The sequence below is a fragment of the Elephantulus edwardii genome, unplaced genomic scaffold, assembly GCF_000299155.1.
Source record: "Elephantulus edwardii isolate Elephantulus edwardi_28Jun2011 unplaced genomic scaffold, EleEdw1.0 scaffold00097, whole genome shotgun sequence".
NCBI lineage: Eukaryota > Metazoa > Chordata > Mammalia > Macroscelidea > Macroscelididae > Elephantulus > Elephantulus edwardii.
In genome coordinates, this window is record NW_006399847.1 from 1,823,424 (window position 1) to 1,834,724 (window position 11,301).

The following is an 11,301-nucleotide window of genomic DNA, read 5'->3' on the forward strand; positions in this document are numbered from 1 at the left end:
GTACCTTAGTCTCCAGAGAGACACCATTGCTCTTCAGTACTTTGGAGAGGTCCCTAACAGCAGACTTTCCCATGGCAATGTTCCTTTTAATTTCCTGGCTACTGGTGCCGAGAGTGTTGACTGGTCCTTAGGAAGAAAGGGGGAAAAAAATCATTCTGGGAAAAGTAGGGAGTCAGTGAGAAGATCTTAAATGTGAAGGATTGACACTGACTGTAACACTAGGCTTTAGCATGGTGAAAATCCTAAGAATCGTATAAGGTTGGGCAAGGTTTCAGCCTGTTGTTCAAAAGGTTGCCATGGGTATGGTTAACTAAAAAACCCTAATACTAAATGGAAAGGAAACTGTACAAAAATCCTATAATGAAATTCATGAAGTTGATTGCTATGGAGTATGGGTCAGTAATTCTTACATCATTTTATATGAAATGGGAGAGAGTTTTATCATGTCAGAATAGGAGATTGCAGATAAACTTAAGGAGGCCATTAGAACAAATTGATGTTGTAAATTTGATACATCAATATTATTGTGGCCTGAATTATGTCTACCCAAAATTCATGGTGTGAATTAACACCCTGATTATAATTTGTGTTATAATCTGTGATATCTAATCATATTCTTAGATACTAGCAATGAACTCTAAGGAAACCAAAACTTGAAAATAATTGCATGTAAAATAGAATAAAAATAATAATTAGGAATACATGTAACAAAAATATGATTTATAAATTTTAAATTAGAAAACGTTTTCATTAATATGGATTAAATAGATGGAAAGATTATAACATGTTTATGTGCACAAAACCATATTAATAACATGGCAGTTAAAAAGTATGCAGTCTGTAAATCTGAGTGTAAGATGGTAGTGAAATCTCTGAAAGCATTGTATAAGACCCACTAAAGAAATAGTGTATTTGAAGTTGGGTTTTATTTTTATGTTCATTTCTAGAAAATAGAAAACCAAACCAAAAATAAAGAATTAAGATGTGATTTTTATTATTTAAAAGTGTCCAGTTTTAAGAAGAAACATCTGTAAAATTTCCCTGGATTATTTTGAATGACTAGTCTTGCATTTTCTGTCACATGTCATTATGACATTTTTATTTCTAGAAAAAGGCATTTCATTTATCTAATCAGAAGCTATTTATATACCTAATTCAGAGAGTAGATACTGTTGTTAAGTTTTTACATGCAGATGACAATGTTCTATGAAGACTAATTTCTTCATAGTTCTCCCAACATGGGATGGGTTTGAATTGATTAGGGGTTATTTGACTTTGGTTTTTTAAAACATACTGAGAAGTGAAAATACTTCATCTGAATACCATTTCTCTTATTACCAGTTTGTGTGTGTATGTGTACTTCCTAGACTTTTCCCCCCCAAGATTATGATGTGCTAAACCCAGTGTCTTTGATTTCTGAAGCACCAGTCTCTTGATTGTTACTTCCCTTTCTGTGGTTTCAGTTATACTACACAAATCTATTTCCACAGTTCTCATATTACTTGCTGTTTTACTTCCTACAACTAATATTGTAATATTGTTCTGTGGAGAGAGTCCTGGTACTTTTCCAGTATTTTATTCAGTCTTCTGTTTTCATTGCACTCCTCATCAGTCATTTGGAGAGCTTTCTCCTGACATGACCATGCGATGGATTTAGAAGCACCAAGTTTCTGATTTTTCCTTTTTATTGTCAGTCACACTGTCAGCTTCACTTTTCACCTTTGTCTTGTCACCATTTTACCATTTTAGTTTATATCAAAAGTTGCCTTAACTGATTTTCTGCCTGTTTCCACAGCCCCCCAAGTTCATCACATATCACCAGCATACTACATCTGTAAATATGTCAACATGATCATATTATTCCAAGCTCAGAAATCTTCAGTTGCTTTCTTTTTCTTAGAACAGTTGAGATTTAAGTTTTATAGGCTCACTAAGTAATCTCCATGTTTTTAAACAGGTTGTTAAAATTACACACTGTCCTACACTGCTGACAAGAGACGGGGATCGAATCCGAAGTAATGGGAAGTTTGGGGGCCTCCAGAATAAAGCTCCTCCTATGGATAAACTTCGGGGAATGGTGTTTGGAGCGCCAGTACCCAAACAGTGCCTAATCTTGGGACAGCAAATAGGTAGGTGTAATAGATAATTTAACAGTTTCCAATTTCATGTTAATCCTTTGAGTATTGTGTGTTAAAAATCCATTACAATAGGAACTGTATGTAGGCTGTGTCCCCTTGCTGCTTATCAGCCAATTTAACTCTCCACATCTCTGCCCTGAAATGCATTCTTTTAAAAGAAATGCAGTATTTTAAAAAGATCCACAGTTGGCATTATGTAGAGCTAATAATCTCTTAGTTTTATGTGGTTCTTTATTTATCAATTAATCTACATTCTAGAAACATCTTGTTGTTGTTATGTGCCGTCGAGTCGTTTCCGACTCATAGCGACCCTATGCACAACAGCCCTAAACCCTGCTCTATCCTGCGCCAACCGCACTGCCTCTGACACACCCATCCCGATTACCCCAGTCACTGAATCGATCCATCTCATAGAGGGTCTTCCCCTCCTGCGCCGTCCCTCCACCCTCCCAAGCATGATGTCCCTCTCCAAGGACCCGTCCCTCCTGGCAACATGTCCAAAGTATGTCAGACGAAGCCCCAGAATCCTTACCTCCAAGGAGTAGCTTGGTTTAATCCTCTCCAAGATGAATCTGTTTGTTTTCCTGGCAGCCCATGGTACATTCAGTACCCTTCTCCAGCACCACAGCTCAAAAGCATCCACTCTCCTTCTGTCCTCCCTAGTCATTGTCCAACTCTCTGATGCATAACAAGCGATTGCAAAGACCATGGCCTGTATCAGGCGCACCTTAGTCTCCAGAGAGACACTGTTGCTCCTGAGTACCTTAGAGAGGTCCCTAACAGCAGACTTTCCCATCGCGATACGCTTTTTGATTTCCTGACTGCTGGTGCCAAAAGTGTTGACTATGGAGCCGAGCAAACTGAAGCTGTGAACACTCTCAATCTCTTCGTCATCCATCCTGATGCTGCCAATTGGTCCAGTGGTGAGAATCTTTATCTTCTTCACATTGAACCTCAGTCCATACTGAAGGCTGCAGTCCTTGACCCTTCGCAGCAAGTGCATGAGGTCCTCCTCAGTTTCAGCAAGCAGGGTTGTGTCATCTGCATAACGCAGATTGTTAATAGATCTTCCACCAATCCTGATGCCACAATTCTCCTCATAGAGCCCAGCTTCTCGGATAATCTGCTCTGCATACATGTTGAAAAGGTATGGAGACAAGATGCATCCTTGGCGTACACCCTTCCCAATTTTGAACCATGCAGTGTTACCCTGCTCTGTTCTGACTACTGCCTCTTGATCCAAGTACAGGTTTCGCATTAGCACAATTAAATGTTCTGGGATTCCCATTCTTCTCAGAGTCAGCCACAGTTTGTTATGATCCACACAGTCAAATGCCTTTGCATAATCAATGAAACACAGATAGGCATTCTTCTGGTATTCTCTGCTTTCAGCCAAGATCCATCTAACATCAGCAACAATATCCCTAGTACCACGACCCCTTCTAAACCCAGCCTGGACTTCCGGCAGTTCTCTGCTGATGTGCTGTTCTAATCGTTTTTGGATGATCTTCAGTAGAATCTTGCTTGCATGTGAAATCATTGACACTGTTCTGTAGTTTCCACACTCAGTTGGGTCACCTTTCTTTGGAATGGGAACAAATATAGATCTCTTCCAGTCAGTTGGCCAAGTGGTTGTTCTCCAGATTTCTTGGCACAACTTGGTGAGCACATCCAGGGCAACATCTGTTTTCTGAAATACTTCAATTGGTATACCATCTATTCCTGGGGCCTTATTTTTTTTTAGATGGTATACCAATTGAAATAGAAACATCTTAGAAAACAAATACTTTAAAGTGAAAAAGAGTAAGAACATGGAAGCTGGTCTGTGAAGAAAAGGAAGAAGTGAGAGTTGATTTGCTTGATAGTCTTCATTTTAAACTTTATTTTAATTGAAAATACTTTAACTTTTCTTCTCTAACAGATTTCTGCTTTGTGTAGGTTTTAGTTTTCACTGTTTTGTTTTTACATTTTATAGATGACATGGAAAACAATGAGATTTCCAAAATGTTTAATTGTTTTCATGAGGCACCTATACTGTAATAAACCAAGAAGCAGTTGTTCAAACAGAACAGTGGAATACTGCATGATTTAAAATGCAGAAAGATATCCATTAGTGTTGTGTCCTTTCACCATATATTCATTTTGTGTGCTAAGCTGGTAGTTCTAGGAGCTGGATTACATAAAATACAGCATCAAGATTGGAAGAAAACTCATTAGCAACCTGAGATAGGCAGATGATACGAGCAACTGCTTCGTGCAGATGATGACACTCATTGACTGTGTAGCTTTCAGGATAGGTTCTACCTCAACATGACGAAAAAAGGAATCCTAACAATTGAGCCAGTAAGCGGTGTGGAAATTGGAGGAGGTTGAAATTATCAGAGATTTTGTTTTATTTGCATCCATAATCAGTGCCATGGTTTCAGCAGCCTAGATCTCAAATGATGCACTTATTGCCTTGGGAACATCTGCCAAAGGCAACGTATTTAAAGTGGTGAAGAGCAAGGGCATCATGTTGAGGACTGATGTGCACCTGACCTGAGCCATGGTGTTTTCAATTGTCTTATAAATGGTATTTTTAATTTCATGTGAGCTCTGGTGGCTTAGTGGAAAGGTTGTCCTGTCAACCCAAAGGCACACAAGGAATCCATCAGATGTTCCACAGGAGGAAATCTAGACAATCTCTTTTAGTTCAATTAACTGCCTCTGAACACCCACTGGAGGATCAGCTGTGAGTTGGTTCCAACTAGATAATACATAGCAATAACAGTGTGAAATTTGGGCAATGAATAAGAAAGATGCCTTTGAATTGTGGCAGTGGTGAAGAATATTGAACAATTGAATGTTCATTGGAGGCAAGAAATGCTAGAATTCATCTCAGGTCCTCCAGACATGTCATCAGTAGGAACTAGTCCTAGAGGAAGAAATGATGCTTGGTAAAGTAGAGGGCCATCGAGGGAGAGGAACACCCTCCACTAGACAATGTGGCAGCATGATTGCAACAGTAGGCTCAAACATAGCAGCAGAGGGAGAATGGAGTAGGACCAGCAATGTTTCTTTCTATTGTTCATGGGCCCATTGTGAGTGGAAAATGACTCCATGCCACCTACCAATAAAAATGCTATCTTTAGAAATACTCTGACTATTGTCTCTGGAGTTGTTATCACTCCTCGGGGGAACTCAACATCAACCCTCTCCACCATGGGCTACCTCCTGCACTAGATTGTACAGAATCCACAAAGATACTTTTTATTCATTTCAGTCAGGGAATATATGATAAATATCATTGTAAGTTGCTTAAGAATAATATACCTTAGATTCTATGAGTATAACAATAAATCCTTTAGAGGTGCAAGGATGATGGTGGCTAGTGTGGGCTTGAACACTGCGGAGATTTTAAGGGTCGCACAACCTGGGCAAAGTTTAGATTTGCTCACATGGTCACTGTGGGTCAGAACTTATTCCACAGGGCATGACAGCAATAAATAATAAGATTTTTGTAAAATCTTTCTACATTCAATTGCATTATTAGTTATAGCACTATGAATAACTGAACAGAAGGTCTTTTTGTAAGAATACTAGCAACAGCAAAATGAACATATGCTTGTAGAGCGTGCAGATTTCAAGACTCGATTAGAAGCATCACTGTAATTGGGCACTGAGAGCTCTGATGGGAACATGTTAAAGGTTCAAAAAGTACATTAGCACAAAGTTTTGTTGTAATAAATAACTGGTTGTGTATATCGTCAAGCCAAAACAGACTCACAGCTGAGCTTCCAGAGGATTTTCAGAGGCTGTAAATCCCGTGGGAGCAGATTGTCCACAAAGTGGCTGGCAGACTTGAACCACATGCCTTTGAGTTGGCAACATAGCTTCTTAACACGTAGCCACCTCCCTTAAGTAATTACAGAGGTGTTTTTAGTGTAAAAGATAAATTTTTATGAAAAAGCATAAATATTTTATAATTAATCTTTTTAGTGTCCCCTTCTGACTCAGTGCCCACCTGGTGACATGACTGCTCAGATATTTGTCCCTTCCATGCATATTGATAAGCTTGGTTTGACTAGACAGGAGGTTAGAAATGTTTTTTTAAGGCTGGTTAGTAAGTTCTGGCTTTGCATGCCAAAAGTCATAGTCACAGATAATATTACAGGGTTTACAATTAAAAAAAAATCCATGCCACTTTCTTGGCCTGTGGACTTCCATAACTTCTGGACTGTAGTTACTGTATTTAACATGTAATTTCTAGGAGAACATACAGAGAGCTCTGGTGGCCTATTGGTAAGAAACTGCACTGCAATCTCGATGACACGCAGTTTGAGTTCACCGTGGGAGGATGTCTCCTCCTGTATGATTAACTGCCCTGGAAAACCCACTTGAGGGTCAGCTATGGTTTGGTGCCAACTCAGTGGTCCTCAACAACAGTAGGTCATATTAATGGGCAATAAAGAATTGTTTGTGTAAAATAATAGACACCTCTGATGTAAGCAATGATTTCCCCACAGTATTACATTTAATATATTTCCTACCAAATTTGTCTTTCTGGAATTAGACCAAATAAATACTGAGTATGAGATAAGATATAAACATACATTGAGCTCTCCAATTGATAGAGTACTTTTACATAGAATACTCTTCCTCGACATAGAAATATATTAAATCACGCAATCAAAGACAGCTGAAATTTAACAATTGATTTTGTGCTGAGAAATACAGTGGTTTGTATGCTGTTTGTTTGCATTGTCTGTTTTCTGGATTGAACGTAGCTCCTACATCTTACTATAACCCAAGGTCTATGTAGTGCTAATTCTTCCTTCTTTGATGTTCTATCAGTTAGTAGTTTCTTTAGATGTCTTTGATTTCTTTTCAGATCTTCTTCAACAATACCGTTCAGCTGTGTGCAAACTGGGCAGTGTGAATAAGGACCTTAATGGGCAGCTGGAGTACCTTCACACTCCTGATATGAAGAAGAAAAAGCAAGAACTTTATGAACAAGAGAAAAATCTGAAACTAATTGAGCAAAAACTAGGTATGTTTTTATTTTAACATGTATTTTTCTCTGTATAAAATAAATATACTCCATTGTCACTTGACAAAGTTAGATTCCAAAGACTAAGTCATTTTGCAGAGATAGAGGATAGCTTCATTTCCTGATCCCTCACTTGTACCAAGGTTTCCTGTGGGGCCCCTTCCAAAGGTCCGTTTCCCTCCACCACCACCTCTCCCGTGTTCTCGTCCCAGGTGACCTCTATCTGTGCTGTTACCTGCAGTAGAATTCCTATAGCCAGGGCACCTCAAATGCGCCCCTTCCTAGCTCCTGTCTGCCCTTTCTTCCTTTGCTGCCATTATACTTTCAGGGAGTATGGTTCAGATTCACCCCCTAAATGACCCCAAAATACCTTCAGTGTCTACTTTCACACTTTCTGTGTGGTACTTTCACTCTTAAAATTGTCTTTATTTTCCGCATTAACAGGTATGACTCCAACACGAAAGTGTAATGATTCACCGCGTCATCCGACAACAGAGTGTCCAATTCCCCCTAAAAGAATGAGAAGAGAAACTACAAGACAAAGCAGGTAAGTTCAGCAAGACGTGAGTGTTCATCATATTTTAAAAACAGTGTGAGTTCAGTTCTGATTCATTCTCTTGAGCCAGAAATAGTGTTTACCAGCAACAATATAAACAAGTAACACCCAAGTAATGAAGAATAATGATAAGATAGAATTATAATTTCCTGAAATACTCTCATTTCATAAATAAATGCACTAATATTTGGAAATGTGACTTGTTCATATTAAATCTTCAAAGTTAAATTGGTTTATTTGACTTGGCTTTCATGCAAAATACTGTTTACTGCACCAGATCACGAGAGCTTTCTTTTGCTATACAAGTAGGTACAAAGCAGCGTTTTGCTTAGTAAAAAGCATAAAACTTTTGTACCACCCAGACAACCTCTATGTATAAGTCTATGTAGCTAGAAAATAATACAGAAACCAGCAGTGATACGGGGAAATGCATCTAAGCAGAGAAGTGAAGAATTACCCTGCCATCCACGGGTTGGTGTCAGAGGGAAAGCCATGTAAAAACCTGGCAAAAGTAACAAACTGACCATGTTTGAGGAAGAGAAAAGATGCTAGTGTGGCTAATGCATGGTCTGCCTAAGATGTGGCAAGAGCCAGAGCGTATATACTGGCATAACTGGTGGGAAAAAAAGGTACAATTTCATATAAAGTTCTCCTGCCATATTTTGAAGTTGTGTCCTTTCTAGGCCAGAGTGAGGAGGAGGTGGTGGTGGTGCTGTCAGGTCTGAACTGACCTGTAGCTGGCTCTGCAGTGTTTGCCCATTTCCTCCCTCGCCGCAGCTGACAGGTTCAAACCATGTGCCTTTGAGATTACAGTGCAGCTTCTTGCCACTAAGCCACCAGAGCACCAGTAGTGATAGAGTAGCATCTTGAAATAAGCTACCTTTTAAGATAGGGAGATGAACTAAAGCAATAATGTAAGAATTCAGTGCTTAACAACATAATGGTATTTCTAAACATACAGCAATGTGGATGATGTGTAAGTTTGTTTGGGGGCATTCATTACGTATGTATGGAAACTAAGAATTAATGACTTTGGATTGAGATATTGGAGAAGAGTGTAATATCCTACAAACAAACCAGTGTACTTCAGAGACAAGGATGAAGAAACTGCGTTTCAAATACCTCATGTACATTGTCAGAAAGGACCAGTCTTTGGAAGAAGACGTGAGAAAGGTGAGGGGTTGGAGAAAAAGAGGAAGACCCTTAACAGGATGGATTGACACAGTTACTAAAAATGAGCTCAGGCAGAGCAGAGATGATGAAGATGGTACAGGAGAGAGCAAGGTTCAACTCTGTTGGACACAAGTTGACTTGATGGCAACTAAAAGTAACAACTTAGCATCAGAAAGAAAATCTGCAATAAATGTTTTCAAACATGTATTCAAAATGATACCAGATAAACCCCATTGGGTGTGATTGGCACTTGTTAAGGTACTAACTCAGTACTGTGTAAACATAGCATATTTATAGAAAAGATAGTATTCTGTCCTTCATGTCTGAACTGGCTTTAAAGGTGACAAGTAGTTGTAGAGGAAAAGTTCTTTTTGAAAAATTACACTCAAGTCTAAGCAGTAAAGCATCAACAATTTTTCCACCCCTAGTAAAATATGCCCTCAGTGGCTAACTGAAAGGTTTTACGTTTGAGTCTTAGCCCGAGACACCTTGAAATAAAGATAATGACTAGTCCAAAAAATCAACCACTGAATTCCTCGCGAAACAGTTCTTTTCTATTCTGATACACACTGTACTTGCCATGTGTCAGAATCAACTCCATGGCAACAGGTTGATGGAGTAATGGATCGAGGCAGTAAAAATCAGTGGATTCTTAGATGGTGAGAAGAAATATTAATGGAGAAACCAATTAATGAAAATAATAGTTGTAAACCACCTAAGCAGATTCAACAATGCCTAAATGAAACAATTGTGCAGCAGTAACCTGATCTATTGAATCTCGTGATAGTTAGCCTGTAGTTCAACTGTGGGTCTATAAAAGAATTCTATAGAAGGATTAAAGTCAAGCAGACTTATCTGAAAGGAGAGGGGAGGGGTGTTTAGGTGTGTGTAAAAAGAAAACACAGAATTCAGACAGGAGAAAAATACATATGGCAGATAATTTCCCAGGGTGAATGAAAGGCCCTCATCTTGATAAAAGCCAGGCTGGGCTGATTGCCCAGTTCAATTGCTCAACCCTAATTCCTGCCTATTCTCTGTAAAATCTTGAAGTGGTCATTCTTGTTCTGCTCATTCATCCACCTAAGCATCATATGTTGTTATGTATCATCAAGTTGGAACCGGTTCATAGCTGACCCTCCAGCAGGTTTTCAGAGTCTGTAAATAAAGCAGCTGAGAGGAGACCACCCTTTTCTCTCCCTCAGAGCAAGTTGTGGATTCCAACTGTGCCTTTGGGTTAGCAGTGCAACTCCTGACCACTAAGCCTAGAGCATTTGAAATTACCAAGTCTTAAAATAGCCGGACAATTGAGAACTTAATATATGTATAACTATAATAGGTATTGGGGGGAGGTATGAATGTTTTAGAGTTATTACATACTTTTCTTATAGAATACCATCTAACTCTTAAGATGCCATCCTTACAGGAAACAGTGTTAAGAAACATTGGTTTTTAAGTTGCATCCGAATTTCAGAGAAGTTTAAATATGCACAAGGTTCTTCTTAGAATCAATACAAAGTGCTTATGTGACCCTGCCCTATTTCCCTACACAGGCTTCAGGTTTGCCGCTTCACAATTACAAATTAACTGTGTGTTTTGTGTGGAGAGATGGCAGCTCTAGGTGAAGATTAGGTAATAGCTAGGCGTGTCTGAATTTCCCAGTGTCAGTGATGCTTGTGCCACGGTGCTCACTGCATCATCTCCACAATGAGTAGGTGTTTCCTTTGTTGGTGTGGTGTGACTGTCATCTAAAAGCACTGTAATTTCGGTTCATTTTTAAAATAATCATTTCCTTTAGAGACAGAAAATAAGTGAAAGCTTTCAGGATTTGGATCTGAGCATGGTATATTCCAGGGACAGTGTGGCACGGCCTCTCTGGCTCTTCACCTACATATGTGAACTCTGCCTTTGCTTTGAGCCTTGGCCTGGGGAGAACCATGGGAAGAACTTAGTGGTAGTCAGGATCTAACTCATTTATACCAAGCTAAAATTAATACACATAATTGCATTGAATACATAAGCATCATCTCTGATGAGCACTTTCATAAAAAAATCTGTAGTACATACTGCTCATTGGGTTTATTTTTTCCCACTTTGATCAGGATTATAACCAAAACAGATGCATGAAAGATGACAGCGAGGAGATCACTCTGAATGCCCTGGCTTGTGCAGCTGTCTAAAAGACCAAGATGCTGACTGAATAGGTGAAGTATTTCTGGATAATCACAAGATGGACATGACTTTCCATGTCTGTCCAGATGGAACTGGAGGCAGCAGTTAGTTGTCATGGATCTCACCAGATGGGTGGACTTCCTGGGATTGGTACAGGCATCTTGCCCCTTGTCTGTCATCACCATGTAAATGTGTCAGGAAATGTACAGATACATCAGTGTCTATAAGGCTGACAC

General features: G+C 39.2%; 1 protein-coding gene across 1 annotated transcript in view; it reads left to right on the forward strand.

Annotated features, from left to right (window-relative positions):
• SMCHD1 (structural maintenance of chromosomes flexible hinge domain containing 1) overlaps positions 1-11,020 on the forward strand; it is a 166,750-nt gene extending 155,730 nt beyond the window's left edge. Inside the window, exons 45-48 of the mRNA XM_006891422.1 lie at positions 1,958-2,129; positions 7,009-7,167; positions 7,612-7,714; positions 10,996-11,020. Of these exons, the coding sequence (XP_006891484.1) occupies positions 1,958-2,129; positions 7,009-7,167; positions 7,612-7,714; positions 10,996-11,020 (459 nt within the window). The remainder of the gene's footprint in view (positions 1-1,957; positions 2,130-7,008; positions 7,168-7,611; positions 7,715-10,995) is intronic.
• The last annotated feature ends 281 nt before the right edge of the window (positions 11,021-11,301 follow it).